At 38.0% G+C, this 18,796-nt stretch overlaps 1 protein-coding gene across 1 annotated transcript in view; it reads right to left on the bottom strand.

Annotated features, from left to right (window-relative positions):
- The window catches only part of LOC141394817 (uncharacterized), a 154,916-nt gene extending 140,350 nt beyond the window's left edge, over window positions 1–14,566 (bottom strand). The window contains exon 1 of the mRNA XM_073969718.1: window positions 12,959–14,566. Within this exon, the coding sequence (XP_073825819.1) occupies window positions 12,959–12,996 (38 nt within the window). The 5' untranslated portion in view covers window positions 12,997–14,566. The remainder of the gene's footprint in view (window positions 1–12,958) is intronic.
- Window positions 14,567–18,796: the final 4,230 nt, after the last annotated feature.

The raw sequence follows: 18,796 nt of genomic DNA, 5'->3' as shown, positions 1-18,796 counted from the left end.
TGCCTAAAGGTGAAATAGAACGGCCGATTAACATTTAATTAGTGGTCAAAATTAACATTTGAGGGGAAATACAAACGGCATATGGCATGTTTTTTATTTTTTTGAAAGGGAAAGAATTGACTTTGCCATCCAAAATTCACAACTTTGTCATCAAACATTTTTAAAATATTTAAAGATATTTAATTGTAAACATATTAAAACTGTGATAGACAAAACACTAGATCACAATATTTAAAGGTGTAGGCGTGATTCTCAAAACGAATAATTTATGCTGTTGCAGATCCAATAAATACACTTTTTTTAAAATTATTTTTTTAATCGAGCTTTATGATCTATTATGCAAGTGAAAAAGGAAAGCCGACGATTCGAACCCACACACCCACCACTATGTGACATGCATGTTTCGTCTTCGGTAAAGACTCTTCAGACATATCGGATGTGGAGCGGCTTCGATGTCCTCGAACTTTTCTTCTTTCAAATGCATTTTTGTTTTGTATTTTACAACAACAATGAGGATTTTCCCATTTAGTTGTGCTTTCATGACAAACACTATTTATTTTTATCTTATCTTATCTGAAATGAGGAAATCTCCCTTGTCCCCTATGGAATGAACTTTTGCCTATTAATGACCAAAATAATTTTTTATCTATTTATTGTTGTCTTATTAGAAACGAGGTCATTAGTTATAAAAGTTTTTAATTAATTGAATTTTAATCGAGCTAACATGACTGAACAATGTTACGATGCTCGATGCATCCGACAGACCGCCGCAACTAGTCTGTATATTGATAAATAAAATTAAGCAGTCGGTCTGCTTTAGCTGAGTGGTTGTAAGGCACTAATTTATTCAAAATATTTACAACTTACTTGCTACTTTACATAATATTTCTTAACCTAGGCAATCAATAATTCCTATCTCAAAACTCGTCATTGACCAAACCAAACAACCCGTTGATCAATGAAGAATTTTCCAACATTGTGTGTGTCATAAAAAAAGTCATAAAACCTTAAGTGCTACCGCTCGTAATGGACACACAACACTAGTGATAGCAGCTTCCGCTGCATGTGGGATCCTAAACGATATCTTCAATTTACCACTTATGATAAGAACTCATAATGGTAATAAAATATTGATTTATTTAGACTGCTGGAAATTCTAGTGGAAGCTTTATTTTTAATTGTCAAATTTTCCAGCGCCTCGACATGAGCCGAAAGTATGTACAAAAATTATTTGTGCAAGACCTAAGGAGTTTGTATTAAAAAAAAAAAAAATTCTAGAGAAGTCCCACACACCCAACCCATATGCTACGATAATTTCGCTAGTAGCTTAATTCAGCTCACCAGCCATATCGGGTGTGAATGGCTAGAAGACAAAGGCTGAGTTTGATAACTTCTATTTATACAAACATTATTGCAAATTCGCAGATATGAAGTATTTTTGAAGCCTTTTTCTTATCAAGTCAACCTAGTGTCCCCGTCTAGAATCATTTCTCAATACATACACATGTACAATCGAAGGGGGGTTGTCCTTCATGAATTGTAATACTTTCCATTTCGGAAGTTTGATATAATAGATTGGCAGTGGTTTAGAACGCTAAGACCTCCTCCCCACTCGCAAAAAATTTTTTTTATTTATTTATTTATTTTTTTTTTTTTTGAAAAAGTGCTAAGAGTTGGAAATTTTTTTCTAAAAAAATTACTTCATTTTGCACCAATGAAAGAATTTTTGCCTATTAATGACTATAATAACCTTTATTCCATTTAAATATTGAAAAAGGTCCCCCACAAACAAATTTTAATTAATATGGTATATGAAATAAAATTATATATGATATAAAATGATATTAATGTAATGACTAGCAGACACCGGTCCGCGTTGCTGGCCCGTCGTAATTACGAGGGCAGTTCGGAAACTACTTAGCCTAGCACAAAAAGCGCGGTATAAACAGAAAAAAGTTAGGTGTTTTGGAAACTTCCATCTCTGTTATGAACACATGTTAAATTTTGTTTCGATCTGGCAACTCCTTCATATAGAAACAGGTGTTCAAAAAAGACGCATCCGCAATTTTTTTACAATGGAAAAATTAGAAATGCGTGCTGTCATTAAATATTTACATAAAAAAGGTTTATCGGGACAAGAAATTCATAATGATATGGTGAATGTGTTAGGTGAAAGTGCTCCTTCATATGCAACAGTAAAAAATTGGGTTGCTGAATTTAAACGTGGTCGTACAAGCATTGAAGATGAACCACGTAGTGGACGTCCAAAAACAGCAACAACAACAGAAATTGTAGCCAAAGTGCTTGATATGGTATTAAATGATCGACGAATAAAAGTGCGTGAAATTGCTAAATTCATGGGCATCTCAAATGATCGAGTCCATTAATTTTGCATGAAGAACTACAGCTTTCTGCAAGATGGGTGCCGCATTTGTTAACAGTCGATCAAAAACGCATAAGAATGAACATTTCTCAAGCTTGTTTGGATCGTTTTATGCGAAATAAAATGGATTTTAAGCGTCGTTTCATAACTGTTGATGAGGCATGGATCCACCTCTATACTCCAGAGACAAAAGAACAATCCAAACAATGGACAGAAGCTGGAGGAAGTGCCCCAAAGAAGGCAAAACAATTCAATCGGCTGGTAAGGTTATGGCAACGGTTTTTTGGGATTTCAAAGGTATTTTATTGATTGATTATCTGCAAAAGTGTAAAACAATAAATTCAGAGTACTATTGCAACCTTTTGGATCAATTAAATGTACAAATTCGAGAAAAACGTCCTGGCTTACAACACAAAAAAATAATTTTTCATCTGGACAACGCACCAGCGCACAAGAGTGTTTTAACAATGGCTAAAATCAACGAATTAAAGTACGAGTTGTTTGACCACCCACCTTATTCCCCTGATTTAGCTCCCAGTGACTTTTACTTGTTCCCAAATCTAAAAAAATTCCTTGCTGGCAAGCGTTTTACCTCAAATGAAGATGCAATTACAGTTGTAAACAACTATTTTGAGGACCTTGAGGAAAACTATTTTAATCAAGGGATAGAATTGCTAGAAAAGCGTTGGACTAAGTGTATTGAAGTTTCAGGAGATTATATTGAAAAATAAAAATATTTTTGAAAATCTAACTATTCTCTTTCATTGATAGGCTAAGAAGTTTCCGAACCGCCCTCGTAGTTTTATTGACAACTTTTTATGGACTTTATGCTTGACAATTCAAAAATAGATATTTTCTACTTCACTTCTTCGGTACATTGTCAAACCGAGGAGGATTTTAAATTTATCAACTGATTTTGTCTCTAACCTTTCTTCTCTCTTATGGACTTTGTCGAATTTTGTGCCCATTGATGCTGCTTAGGATTTATTATCGTCCACGTCCCATGTCTTTACAATAAAGCAGTCTAACTATAAAAGTTTAAAAAAATTTAAGTCTAATTCTCCCGCTTGACACTTATACATATATTTCAGTTTTTCATGCCGGATGGACCGTTGAACCTCACCATTTAAGGAAATTTGTAAATATATCGTTATTCTTGATGGGGGGCTCAACCATCGCAATTTGCAAGCCGATGTACTCATAAGTTTATTAAATATAGCGATTAGAAAACAATAGGCCCCCGAAATTCGTCTACAAATATATAACATTTTGGACCACGGGACATTCCTGGGCATTTTTTAAAAAATTTCATGAAATTCGGTTCAGTAGTTTTGGAAAAATATTTATTGAAAAGAGTGGGAGTGGTAATCAGTTTTGTATATATTACAAATTTATTTTGGCTCCAAATCATAAGTTTGGCTTATACATATAGCGTTTTAAAGAAAGGGGTGGGAAAGGTACCCAACCTCAACATTCGTAACTTTTGCAAATATGAAATTTTGCAAATGTCATAATTTTTATTTATATATGTAGATATAGCATTTTTAAAGAAATAGAGTATGGGGGAAGTACCCTGCCCAAAATTTCTTTGCATAAGTCGAGTTATGGCGAACATTTCACAGAAATAATTATAGAAATCGGTCAAGCCGTTCAAAACTGATGTCATTACCAACGAATGACATTGGATTTTTATTTATATAGATATAATGATAAATTTAGTGAGAACAAGTAAAAAAGTATCATACGCCTTTGCCGACAGAGATATACCCTCAGCCTATGTGAATTGAAACTTTCATCGACGGACAGATCAAATGTATTTAGGGTATTTTCCGAATTTTGTGGCCCTTAAATGATTAAAGTTCAAAAGTGTTGCGCAGGAGATACTTAAAGGAATGAACAGACTTGGTCCATTATGGAAGTGGATCTTATTTTGGGAGTCATATCTCTTTGATAGATATCGCGCCCATTAGTCATTTCAGTGGGTCATGGTATAACTTTTGGACCAGTATGCCAGGAAGCATGGACTTTTCCATATAAAACATAATATCGCCTTAAACAGGACCACAACGAATAGCATCGATATACATTTCAAAAGTATATTCGAACAGACTCTAAATCGCATTTAGACACAAATGTTGAACTTTTGTGTGGGAAGTTCCCTAAGGAGAGGACAGATATGAGATATTTTAAAAGTTAAACTAAATTTGGACAAAATATTCCAAATATTCAAAATAGATCCAAAGTTTGGACCAAATTGGTTGCCCCGTTCAAGAGTGCATAACATTTTGTGTGGGAGGTACCCGAAGGAGTGAACAAATATAGTTCATATCCGAACCTGATATATATGTATATCTGGTAGATATATTATGATGTTTAAAGTATGGACCCAATCGGTCACGAACATTTTTTAACTTTTGTGGGAGAGTTACCTGAAGGAGTGGACCGATATGGCTTATGTTCGACCTTAATCTAATTTGCGACAAAATATTACGAAGGTCAAACTTTGGACTGAATCGTCGGATCCGCTCGAGAATTATAAAGCGCTCCAACCACTAGTTATTGTGCCATAGGAGTTTTAAACCTTTCGGACTATTTTCTTAGGAAGTATGGACTTGCCCCTGATGAAACTTGTACCGTCGTATGGGGGGTAGTGAGTAAAAGTTGTTACAACAATCAGAACGATTCGAGAGCATGCCCTAAACTAAACTTTTCCGAAATTTTGTGTGGGAGGTAACCGAAGGAGTGGACTGATTGAATCCATATTGAAACCTAATCTAAGTCTGGTGTAAATCTCACGATGTGCGAAGTATGGACCAAATAGCTTACTCCCTCCAAGAGTCATGGTGCGCACAATTTTTCCGCTCATTTTTTAACTTTTGTAGCAGAGGTAGCAGAAGGAGTGGACCCATATAGCTTATCTTCGAACTGAAGTGGACAAAATATTACGAAGGCAAAATTTTAGACCGAATCGGACCGTTCGATATTTATTTTGCGCTCCACTATACAACTTTCAGGCTATTTTCTCAGGAAGTATGGACTTGCCTCTGATGAAACTTATACCGTCGTATAGGGGACAGTGAATGCAAGTTGTTAAAGCAAAAATCAAAGTGATTCGAGAACATCTCCTAAACTGAACTTTTCCGAAATTTTGTGTGGGAGGTACCCGAAGGATTTTACCGATTGAGTCCATATTGAACCTCGCCTAAGTCTGGTAGAAATTTCACGATGTGCAAAGTATGGGCCAAATCGGTCACTTGCATCAAGAGTTATCGTGCGTACAAATTTTTCGAACATTTTCGAAATTTTGTGGGGGAGGTACCGTATTAGGAAAGCCAAATTTTGGACCGACTTGCTTGATCCGTTCGAGAGTTATCGTGCGCTCCAGCCAAACAGACAGACGGACGGACATGGCTAAATCAATTCCAAATTGTCTGAAGCGGATTTCGCCCAAACATACTTGGGGTCTAAAACCATTATTCCGATGAGGCACATTTTGCCCGCATGAAAATGTGTATACCCTCGTTAGCATAAATGCTGAGGGTATAAAAAAGATTATGTCATTTTGGTTTTGTCGTGTGACTCCAAAAATTATTTTCAGTTATATATCTGCTTATAGCAGCAATCGGCATACAACAACAAAAATGTGAGCAAACAGAGTTGCTATTGTGGGAGTGCATGGTTTTTCTGTGAGTTAAATTGTGTGAGTGGAGAGGAAAACTCTCTTTGCTTTCTCGCGAGTAAAGTCGCTACCGATGGCCGGCTTATAGAGACTTAAAACTTTTGTAAAAAATCTCATACAGACAAAATTTCAAATGATTTTAATTAGATAAAATCTAATTTATAAGGTGATTAATATTTTATCTAATCTTAGTTAAAAACTCATAATATGATACAGGGATACGAGATTGTAAAAAAGTCATAACCCTAATATACATACATACATACATGCATACATACATACATACATACATAACAACATTTTATTATGTTCATACTGAGGTATGGGGTATAACCCTAATATACATACATAACCCTAATATACATACATACACAACAAAATTTAATTATGTTCATACTGAGGTATGGGGTATTGTAACTCGCGATCAGTTGCTCTATGTTTGTAAATACATGCGTAATTTGGTCTAGAAAAAAATTACACCAAATTATATTGAAGTCGTGGTGGTGTATGGTATCACATGATCGGCCCCGCCCGACTTTGATCATTTCTTTAGTGGTCATTATTGTGGTAGGAAACTAATAACTCCCCTAAATTTATGCGCAATTGCTATTCGGATTGATTTACCGTAGGCAATCTGGAAAGTGATTTTTTATTGAAATGTGTTTTTTCATTCATTGGCTACCTGTTAGGACGATTTTTACAGAAGCCGCCTTTATCAGCCGTCATAATTTAAAGCCGTATTTATGCTGGAATTCTCGTGTCATTTACCCGGAAAGCAGCAACATGTTGCGTAAAATCTGTTCATTTATTTCTTACTCATGAGCTGATCATTAGTTCAGTAGACAATTGTTACGCGTTGAAGCTTTTGAAGAACTATCTGTAGCTAGGAATGACTACCCAAAATCTCTAAAATGCTAGAAGACCCACTGCTAGATTTATACAACTCCTATCACCGAGATTCATCCTCTCCAATGACACCGTGAATATTTATTTTGTGCGCGAAGTTTGTTTTAAGTTGTTTTAATTTTAAACAGAGCTCCGAAATACAAGTCTAACTATCTGCTCGAATTTGAGCGGGAGTACTCACTCGCGAAACAGAGTTCCGACGTCACTAGCGAGTGAAAATTACTTGAAAGTTGAAGTAACTTGAAGAGTAAGAGTTTTGCAACAAAATAAGGGTGGGAGTCAAAATGCTCGAAATAAGAGTGAATCAAGTGAAAAAAAGTTATTATTTATTTTTTGACTTTTGTGTTGTAGTGTGATTGGGTGGGGGCGTGTGTAGTAGCAAACCGCTTTTGATATTGACTGAAAAAGGGGTGGAGAAGGATTACAGGTTTTTTCCGTTTATATATTCGTGTGTGTGTATGAAACTGTAGCATCTTGGGTGCTTTTTCCTGTGTCCTGAATTGTTTAACGCTTTATTATTTATTATTAACATTATTAAATATTATTTACATTTAAAGCATTAAAAAATTCACGACGTTGTTTATCAGCGATTTTATTCTTCTAAAAATATAAAAACCCATTTTCATGGAACCGGTAATGGGAAAACGTAAACTTGATGAAATTTAACGTTCGGCATTCAAAATTCGAGGATATTCAACAAAATTATCATCCAAGTTACAATATCAGATGATTCATGATACGAATTTTGCAGTATTATATTATAACAAAAAATAACAACAAAAAATTAAATTATTTTAGAAATTACATTTGCTTAATTTCATCAAAATTTGATTTTAATTCATTTGCAAAAAATCTCAAACCTTAATTTAATGAATGACTGAATAACCAATGCCTGTTGTAGATAATTTTATTGCTATTGTTGTAGATATTTGTGCAACACATATCCATAAAAATATTAATAAATAAATATTTAAGACAGCTCATTTAATATAAATTACTTTATTTATTATACAAAAATGGCATGTGTGTGTTATTGGATTATTCAACCTTTATGGGTTCAAGTTGGCAAATTTTTAAAATAATTGCCAATTTTTGTGTGTGTTATTTTTAGTTAGACTTGAACTTAATAAACATTTGCATTTTTTCATAGTCTCTACCAGGCTATGAATTTTTGTTTAATTGCAATTTTTTGGCAAACCACAGGGCGATTCACTTTGTATAAACCACATGGGTTTTCCACAAAAACAACAACAAAAGAAACAAAGGTCAATATTATTTGGCATGTAACCCGAATAATTAATCATTACCGAAACTACTAGTAAATTTTGAAGTTTTTAACACTAATTTTGGTCATGGCTATATTGAAAATTATGATAATTAATAACTTCTTTCGATATTGCTATTGAAAGAGAATTTGCTAAGAGGCACACTTTAGTATTCTTAGAAATGTTTATCTAAAATTGTTCGCAGTCCCTGTTCTTTAGAATTATACTTCCATATTTCTTTCTTTGTTTCATTACCAATAATCCCCTAAAAGTAGTCTGAAAATAATAGAAATATAAAAAATATGAACATCAACATTTATTTATTCGAATGAAAGACTTAAGGCACAAACCTTATATACAGTAATTGCCTTCGGCAACAAACACATCAAACATTGTCGTGATTTTTTAATAGCTTAGCATTAAAATTCCATAAATACAATAACGAACATAGTTGTCATTCTTCCGATGATACATATGAATATATACATATGTATTTGCAAATTTGTGTATGAATTAAATAATAATCTTGCATAATTTTTTTTGGAAATGAAAATTATATAACACTATATATCTATATTTGGCATATTGATGTTTTATTAATATATAAACAATGAAAAAATGAAATTTTAAATATGGATAACTGATCGTCTTTTATATATCTCTAGTGCTAGATCACATTTGTAAGCACAACTGGGACCAACTTAAAATTCAAAAGAACTTTTTTAATATTGGTCACTTATGTTGAAATGCCCCACCCAAAGCTGCGATATTATCATTACAATTTAAATGCAAAAAATTTAATAATACAAGATTTAGATGAGCAGACGGATGGACTTACAAAGGAGGTACCTGAAGGAATGCACCAATATAGCCAACCTTGGAATCGATAGTTATCGTCCTAACCAGCCAATTTAGTCGGTAATGATAGGATTTTTTTTTAATTCGCAAGTTAACGTCCTCATCAGTCACCTTAGTTGGTGCCGGCAGATTTTTAGTGAACTGTGTAACGTGACCGTTTCATATACTCTTACACGCATTCGCTTCAATCAACTACAATTGCACAGTTAGCATAGTTTTTATTCACCGAAGTGGTCGATCACCAGCTGACAAAGTACGACAAGACGTGTGGCTCGTCCGCAGTCTCGTTACTCGTTAGCTACGATCCGAGCACGCTCCCAGTAAGCTCCAAGTCTCTTAGCAAGCTTTAAGTCTCTTAGCAAGCTCCAGACTCTTAGCAAGCTTAAAACTCTTAGACAGCTCCAAGCCTTTTAGTAAGCTTCAAGCTCTTAGCAACCTTCAAGCTCTTAGCAAGCTCCAAGCCCTGAGCAAGCTCAACGCTCTTGGCAAACTGAACGCTCATAGCCAGCTCGACGCTCATAGCCAGCTCAAAGCTCATAGCCAGCTCCTAAATATTAACCCACCTCTTTCCCCCACAGCAACCCGAATGCCATCGAGTCGTGTCATACACCCGACGACCGCCGAGTCGACAGCCACCCGAAAGCTTTACCGAACCACATCCGACAACTGCCGAGCTGACAGCCGCCCGAATGCCCACAGCCGAGTCGTGTAGAGCCGAGTCCATCTGATAACTGCCGAGCCGAAAGTTACCGATTGCCCCGAGTCGACAGCAACCCGAGTCTTACAGAACCGAGCCACACCATACAGCTTCCCAGCCGAAAGCCACCCGACCGCCCCGAGTCGACAGCAAACCGATTAGTGTAGAGCCGAGCCACACCAGACGATTACCGAGCCACTGCCGATCCGACAGCTGCCGAATAACACAGAAAACGAACTCAACTAATAACTAATATTGCATCCACTTTCCACACACACATATATTATTCGTTCATCAAACACCAAGAGTTCACAATAAAGATTAAACTTGCAACCACTTGTGTTTTACTTAAGGTTTGTGGGTCCTTAGGCCGCAGCGACTGAGCCTCGCAGCGACTGAGCCTCAGCCCAAGATGAACTTGCCGAGGAGGTAGTTGAAGGAATGGACCGACATTGTCTATTATGGAAGTGGATCTTATTTTCGGAGTCATATATTTTTTTGATAGATATCGCGACCACTAGTCATTTTAATGGGTCATCGTATAACTTTTGGACCAGTATGCCAGGAAGCATGGACTTGTCCACATAAAAATAATATCGCTGTAATCAGAACCACAACGAACAGCATCGGTATACATATCAAAAGGACCTTCGAACAGACATTAAACTGCACATAGACACAAATGTTGAATTTTGTGGGGGAGCTACACTAAGGAGAGGACTGATATAGGACATTTCAGAAATGAAACTAAATTTGGAGAAAATATTAGGGGATCCAAAGTTTGGACCAAATTGGTTTTGTGGCATTCAAGAGATATCGTTCATACCAGTTAAGTTGTGGACTGGTACAAATTGGTTGACCAAATCGGTTGATTAGTTCGAGAGTTATCATGCTCTCCAGCCACTACTTATGGTGCCATATGGGTTGTTTACCCCTTTTGGGCTGCCCCTAAAAAAATTGTACCGTCTTAAATGAGGCAGCGACTGCAAGTTGTCGAATAAGTGAACTTATCCGAAATTTTGTGTGGAAGATACCCGAAGGAGTGCACAAATATAGTCCACATTCGAACCTGATCTTGTAAATATATTAAGATGTGTAAAGTATGGACCAAATCGGTAACTCCCTTCAGAGTTATCGTGCGCACAGTTTTCGAATATTTTTGATCTTTGTGGGGGAGGTAACTGAAGGGGTGGACCATAAACTTAGTTTGGACAAAATATTACAAAGGCCACATTTTGGACAGAATCGGCAGATCCGTTCGAGAGTTATCTTGCACCTTTCAGGCTATTTTCTCATGAAGTATGGACTTGACTCTGATGAAACTTGTACCGTCGTATGGAGGGCAGTGATTACAATTTGTTACAAAAAATCAAAGCGATTCGAGAGCTGGTCCTAAACTGAACTTTTCCGAAATTTTTCTGGGACCGATTGAGTCCATATTTGAACCTCATCTAAGTCTGCTAGAAATTTCACGATATGCAAAGTATGGACCGAATCGGTTACTCCCTTCAAGACTTATTGTGAGCAGAAATTTTCCAAACATTTTCGAACTTTTGTGGGGGAGGTACCGGAAGGAATAGACCCCCAGCAAAATAAATTGGAAGTAGTGCAATGTGGACTAGTTCTGTCACGGCCTGTTTTGATGCAGTTCAAACGGAGTCGTGAAAAAAGCACTCCAGTCCTCACATTTTAACCGCATTTGGATGCAGTCCAAAGAATCACATCCACTTGTCACATTTTAACAACATCCGGATGCAGTTCAGCAGAGTCGTGAAAAAGGCACTCTAATTCCTCACAATTTAACAGCATTCCAAACGGAGGCGTGAAAAAGGCACTCCGTTCGCTACATTTTATTAGCAGTTGTTAGAGATCCCTACATATACATCAATCAGTTTGTACATCTCTACAGGCAGCGGCATACATTTTTCAAAAAGAGAAAAGCGTTTTCACATTTCCAAACATTTGTTAATACAAACTAAATAATATTTAATTTGTGAACATTTTTCCGGTAACTCACGAGAAGAAAATTTCCCAATGGAGTGCTGTTGGAGTACATGTCGAAATCTTAACTGGTGATGGGAAGACAACCCATTTACCTGATGAACCAAAAACAGTTCAGATTGGATTAAATGGAGAGCGGAGAAAACACGATTGAATTCAATGGAGAATTTTCATAATTTGTGTTAATGTAATAAAGTTCTTAATGTTTTTGTTTTACACAAATAATATATGCACTTTATTTGTTCTGGGATATTTTGTAATGGCTTGCACAATTTCCGCAGAATGCCTGTATCAAAACACGTGCTTTGGACTGCCTCCTATTCTACCCCAAAGGGTTAGTTAAAATGCAATACCATATCATTTAACTGCCTCAAACTTTTTGCTGGGCCGATATAGCCCATCTTCGAACTTAAACTAAGTTTGGACAAACTGGCATGATTTTGAATGTGTATTTTTGGCTAGACGCAATTTAATATTCAGAGGTATTCAAAGCCATGTCAGAGTTTGGTATTCCCGCCAGCCCAAACGATTTTGTAGAATAAAATTAACTGACTAACGGTCCTCTGTTAAAATGAATGATCTTATTCGATTGTTTCAGCATCGTGTTCAGTGTGGTTTGATGTTGAACATTCGACGATGTGACAGAGACACTTAAAACGACATATGTTATGGTCAAAATGTGCCTCATCGAATTTAAGGTTTTGGAGCCCATACGTGTTTATTCCAAAACTATTTCAGGACATTTTCCTTTTTAGTTTCGCCTATCTAACAGGGTTTGAAAGTGTTAAATTCGCCACAAAAACGTTTCAATGTTCAGGAAATTCTATACTTTGGGAAATATTTTTTTAGAAATATCTGTATGACAACATACATTTGCATGGAATATTGTTTGTCTAAATTAGTAAATTGTGTCATAAGCAATAAATTTAATTTTCTTTTTTCATTTTAATTTTTGTCAGTATTAGAAAAATCCATAAAATGTGTACCCTCTGAGTAAGTAATGATTTCCATTGAAAACTCGCTTCGATGTTAATGTTTCAAAGTTTTTCATATTTTGGTTATATTACAATTAACAGCTTGTAAATACAGACTGCCGAAGATTCGGGAACCTTTATAGGTTTTTTCAAAATATTCAAAATTTTTATAATCCCATTTTTTCCTTCACTCACCATAATATTAATCCAATTAAAAAGTTTTGTTTCTCCATCTTTGCTGTTCGCTTTTCTTAATCCTTTGTAAGGATATGACTCCGTTATGGATGATTAAAATTAAATTAAGCTATAAAATAATATTTGACTGCTGTGAATTTTTGTACAAAAAACTAAGTTTCGATTTCTTGCGTTTGTTTGTTTCAGAGTGTATTCGTTTTGTTAAAACTTTGTTTTGTATGAATTTGGCACTAAATTTTGCTAATAAATTTTCAAAACAGGAAACACTTGTTTTTCGAATATTTTTTTCTTTATGTATTTTTCTTCTTTTTTTTAAGCTTTCAAACACTTTTGTTGGTTTGGTTGTGGCAGTTGGGGAAAAGTGGTTGTTGGAAAATTTTTGTTTTTCTTGTTTTTATTTTTCTTTTAGTCGTCTTCCTCTTCTTCTCCTTTTACAGATAGAAGAAATTCGTTTTACCAAAAAGATAGTAACCAATTAAATATTTGTTAACTTTTTTGCATTTGCCCGTTAGCATAACGTTGTTGTTGTTGCTGGTTTTTCAACATGGGCAGGATTGGTGACCAGAAAAATGTTTCGCAAGGACACACAAATTTTACACCCCGAAAAAAACGCACAACACGCACACACAAATACACGTTAAAACGAACACTATTCGATTGATTTCGATATCGTTACGCGTTTTTTTTTCTACGAAAATTGAGTTCAGGTTTCTGCTGCTGTTAAAATCGTTTCTATTTCGCTTGGTTAGTTTTCTTTTATTTTTCTGTTGTTCCTTTATTAAGGCTTAATATTAATATTTTTCAGGAATATACCGCGCACGCGTGCTTACTGCAGCAAGCGCTGAAACAATCTGTAAGCTGAACGAATGTTAAGCGAGCGCAAAAGTGCAAAGTTGATGACAACACCACTGAGCGAGCGTATGTATGGGCAGCAACACAACGCTGGCGATGAAGGCAGCAACAGTCAAGTGTTTGTTCGTTGTGGTGGTGGTGTTGGTATGGGTGGCTGGCTGTTCAAGGCGTTGACGTTGATGCCGACCAACAATGACTGCGACGACTGCAACTGCCTGCTGTTGGTATTTTTGTTCAACAAGTTTTGTTAGATTTCAATTTCGTTTTCGTTCGTTTTTATTTTTTTCGAAGAAGAAGAAACGCGTTACGTGTTATCTTCATCTACACCTAAAATCGTAGCACCACGGTATACCGTAAGTAGAAGCGGCACGCTGCATACACGCAGACGGACACGTTCCAAAAAAATCTTCACTGAAGAGCGGACAAGAGCTTACGAAACTTCTGTTTTATTCAAAACGGGCAAATATTCAATGGAACGATCGAATGTTTAAAGAAAAGAGGTTGAAAGAGGGGTGGCAAGCGGCGGCTGGGTTTCGAAAACAACAACAGCAACGATATTTTTCGAATATTATCCAAATGCAGACACAAAAACACACAAAAGCGTTAAATTGATGATTACCACTTGAACGTTGTTCGTTGTCTCAGTACAAATTTAAATCTGTAAAGCTAAGAGTGAATGTTGGTTGGTTTTCAACAAAACTCTGTCATTAGAGATTTACTCTCAACTGAAAACCAAACAGGTAGCCAACAAGCTGCAGCTACATCAGCTACCCAGTTATTCAGCTAGTAGTCTGTAGCTACTTCTTTTGTCTTTGGTTGATATATTTTCTGGTTCAAATTGGTTGTAATAGAAACAAATAGTCGACCAGCCAGTCAGTCAGCCAGCCCGCTAACCAACCAACCGGTATATACAGACAGACCTTTGTTATTGTAGGAAACCCAGAAGTAATTAGTTCTCTGACTACAACAACTCTTTTTTTCAGGCCAACTTAAATGAAAATGAAACATAGACACGAGAAAAAAACTTCAATGAAAAAAGCTTTATTTGGCCAAGTTTCTTCTCAAATAGTCACAAACGCTGAGCAAATCAAAACAACAACTTATTGCAACCATGAGAAATTCCAAGACCATGTGCTCAGTGTTACAACAATGTTTAAAAAAATGAAAAAAGATGCACATTTTTCTATCGTGTAGGCAATGTGGAGAGAATAAGGACTGTTCAGGTTTGAAAGAAATATTTTTGTATAAGACTGATTAAAGGTGGCGTAGGAGATAGAAAAAACCAACAACGGCTTTAAGCGCTTTTAACAAGGTAAAGTAGTTACGGCAACTTGCTGTTCAAGGTACCATCTAAATGTTGAGACAATGTGTTTCAATTACAGTGGCATAACACTCCTTTCATAGCCTGTGATCATATCCAGTGTATTCTGTGAAAGATTAAATACAGTGGCTAATGCGACTTTAAAACATATCCACCAACCACTTTTTCACCACGCGAGCGGAATTATATCTCGTAATGCCTGCTCCGAGCTTTTTGGTCCATGTCGGGTTAGAGAAAAACCCCGGGCCATGGATCTGTTCCGTGTGCCGAGGCTGTGGGCTTCGCCGTCTCCTGGACTACTGAAATAGGAGTTATGTTGCGGCTTGCTGCGCCAGATCATCCCTCAGCATGTCAAATTCATCGTCGACGCCAGAATACGAGATACCCACACAGTCTCCCCAACCACAATAAACGCAGCATCTGACACCGCATGTTGTTGTTCAGTGGCCCGAAAGTGCATCGTTACTTCAATTCAACTGCAACAATTTTCGTAACAAAGTCAGCAAAAGAACATCATGTCCGTCTCGATCCCGGAAACAGACCGTCACCGTCACCTTTACCTTGCAAAGTTGCGGTGATTAACAGTGTTTATTATTATGTTTGTATGTTCGTTATTCTGGTCAATCTAGCTCTGGGTCTATCTGCAGTTCCAGGACAGTGGCTGCTTCGATGGGATGTAGCCACAGATCCACTGGAGTTAAGCGCGGCAGTTGAAAGGGTGTTTTGTATCGTGCGAGCCTATGCCGCAAAGTGGACAGATGTCTTGCACGGCGAGGTCGATATCCCCCAATAAGAATTTAGGCGATTGCAATATCCCGATCGTAGTTGACTTAAAACTACTCTGGGTTGGGTGACGCTCCTCAGCTGCGATAAATGGAGGATGTATTTCGAGGACTTTATTCACACTATATTTGCTTCTGGCCTTAGCAACTGCATCCGTGTGAATGCTATTTAAACCTGCTTGATATGCCTTTTGATCTAGGGGTTCTCGTTGGACCTCCCTCTCTAGACCATGAATATACGTCCTGATATGCCTGAACGTGTCTGGCCTAGCCAGCAGATGGTGTTTGTGATGGCTCTCACGGTAACACCCAAGCAAGTACTGCAACGAAAGCGTCTCATTGTGTTGCTTTACTGCAAGAATCTTTGCCTCATCATGTAGATGGTCCACTGAAGACTTGAGGAAGGCACCCTGTTGCTGTTCTCAGGGCGGCATTCTGACAGGTTAGAATATTTTTCAAATTCGTATCACATAATCCCGGGGACCAAACTGGAGCCGCATAGCTTACCACAGACCGACCTATCGCGTTATATATGTGGTCAACAAGGTTTCTTTATCTGCACTCCAAATGCCGGCTAGGGACTTGAGGACCTTGTTCCTACTTTTCAGTTTGTCGCAGATAGCTGAAGGTAGTGTCGAATGTGACCCCTAAAATTTTGGGGCAGGTTGTGGTCGAAATTCTGCTACCTTCGACATTCAACACTTTTCCAAACTGCGCTGTCCAGGCGGTAAACAGAGTGGCTGTAGATTTTTTGGCGGAAATCTGCATATTCCTCGTGTAGAAAAAGGTGGTAAGATCGGTTAAATAGGAGTTCAGTCTCTCACAGATGTGATCAGGGAAGATGTGATCAGGAAAGCATTCACACGGATCTCGATGCCGTGTGGAGGGGGCGGAATTAAGAAGAAGAGGTAGAGCTTAAACAGGTCCGGAGATATCACCACTCCTTGGGAACTCCCAGTTTCACTCTACGGGTTTTGGACTTCTTGTTCCACATACGATTGGCGTCCACACATATGACATATGGTTGACTATCCAACGTTTCAAACTTGGACGGAGGGTTGTCTGCTCAATGTCCTCAAACAGCGTGGAGTGCCTGACTGTATCAAAGGCTTTTAATAAATCAAGCGCCAACATCACTGTTCTATCACACGGCGGTCTCTGGTTGAGTCCTTGACAAATATATGTGGAGATGGCGTGCAGCGTTGTTGTCATGCTGTGATGCTTACGGAATCCATGCTGATGATCGGCAACTTGATAGCTATTCCTGATGTTGGGAGGACTAAGGCCTCAAGGGACTTTGCTACGGGCGACAAAAGCGAAATCGGGCTGTACGATTCACTTTTGCTGGCATCGTTGCCAGGCCTCCGTAGCGGGACCACCCTGCCTATTTTCCAGACTTCGGGAACAATGAGAGTGGCTAGCGACAAGTTGAGAACTTTAGTGAGATACTCCACTCCCGGCTCATCCAGCTGCTTCAGCATTACCATGGAGATTCCATCAGGTCCCAACGTTTTGGATGATTTAGCGTTCCTGATGACAATCGCAACATCATCCATTGTAAACTGTGGTGGTTCATCCTCAGCAGGAAGAGATCTGATGCGACGTAATACTCTTCTCTTCGCCCTGTCACTCTCGGGGTGCTCGACAAACTTTCGATTGAAATAACTTGCACACCTTTCGGGTCGCCAAACGTGACTGAGGTCCTATCTTCCATCTTTCCAGGGTCGAGAGTGACTTAACAACAGTTCACTTTTATCGGCTCCAATGCTGCAACTCTTCAGATGATATAATCAGTTGTTCCGCTTATGCTCGCCGACCAGTCTGTTAACTTTCAGTGTCAGCTCCCTGACTCTGGGGGTGGACTTGTCTTCTTTAAACATCTTTCTGTCCAATGAATGAATAACTCTAGTGACCAATACATGAAATGTATGGGGGTACCAGTAAAGTGTGGGCCTACCGAGGTAGATTAACATAATGTGTGCACACCGCCGATAAAAAGATGCTCCCTGTGTTATATGCCCGATATTATTTCGCATTTGGGACAGCTATACTCGATCAAAGTGATAGCTCCACATTTTGCTCACCAAACATCTCCATTGTGGCATTCGGTCCGATAAATGACATGTTCTGGCATTCACTTTGCTCTGACCATCTTCCCATCACAGTCTCCATTGACAGACCACCCGATATTCATAACCTCTGACCGACGTACTTTTCTGAACTACGGAATAGCTGATTGACAAAGATTTAGAGAATTTACTTATCACGGCTGTGTAGCTGAGAAAATTTACCGGGACATCATCTCTGCAGCAGACGCTCGCTACATACCTGCTGGTCGAATACCCGAATTCAGACCAAATTGTCCAGCAGATGCGACGGGATTAGCAAATGAGCGTGATGAGCTTCGTCGAACAAACCCTAAAGACCCAAGAGTTTGAGAACTAAGTCTTGAAGTAAACAGGCTAGTAGGTGAACATAAGCGGAAAAAGTGAACTGAAGATCTGGTACTTTCAAGGGTGTTATAGTTACAGCTCCCAAGAGGTGCCTGTGTTATTTTAACCGGCAGTTTATAGAGCACCCCGAGAGTGATAGGGCAAAAAGGAGTGTGCTACGCCGAATAAGTGCCCTTCCAGCCGAGAAGATACCACCGAATTTCAATGGTAATGCTTAAGCAACTGGATGAGACCGGAGTTGAGTATTTGACAAGTGTCATCAATCTATCGTTAGCAAGGTGGTCTTGTTATTGAATTCAGCCAGCAGAGGTGATTGTACAGGCCGATCTCCCTCTTGTCGCCAGTAGCATCGTTTCTACACCATGGTGGGGGAACATTACACGTCATATTCACCCATATCAGTCGAGGACTGAGCCAGATCAGGTCAGGC

The sequence above is a fragment of the Musca autumnalis genome, unplaced genomic scaffold (genome assembly GCF_047663935.1).
Source record: "Musca autumnalis isolate F117 unplaced genomic scaffold, ASM4766393v1 scaffold_2, whole genome shotgun sequence".
Lineage (NCBI taxonomy): Eukaryota > Metazoa > Arthropoda > Insecta > Diptera > Muscidae > Musca > Musca autumnalis.
This window is presented reverse-complemented; position numbering and strand designations above follow the sequence as displayed.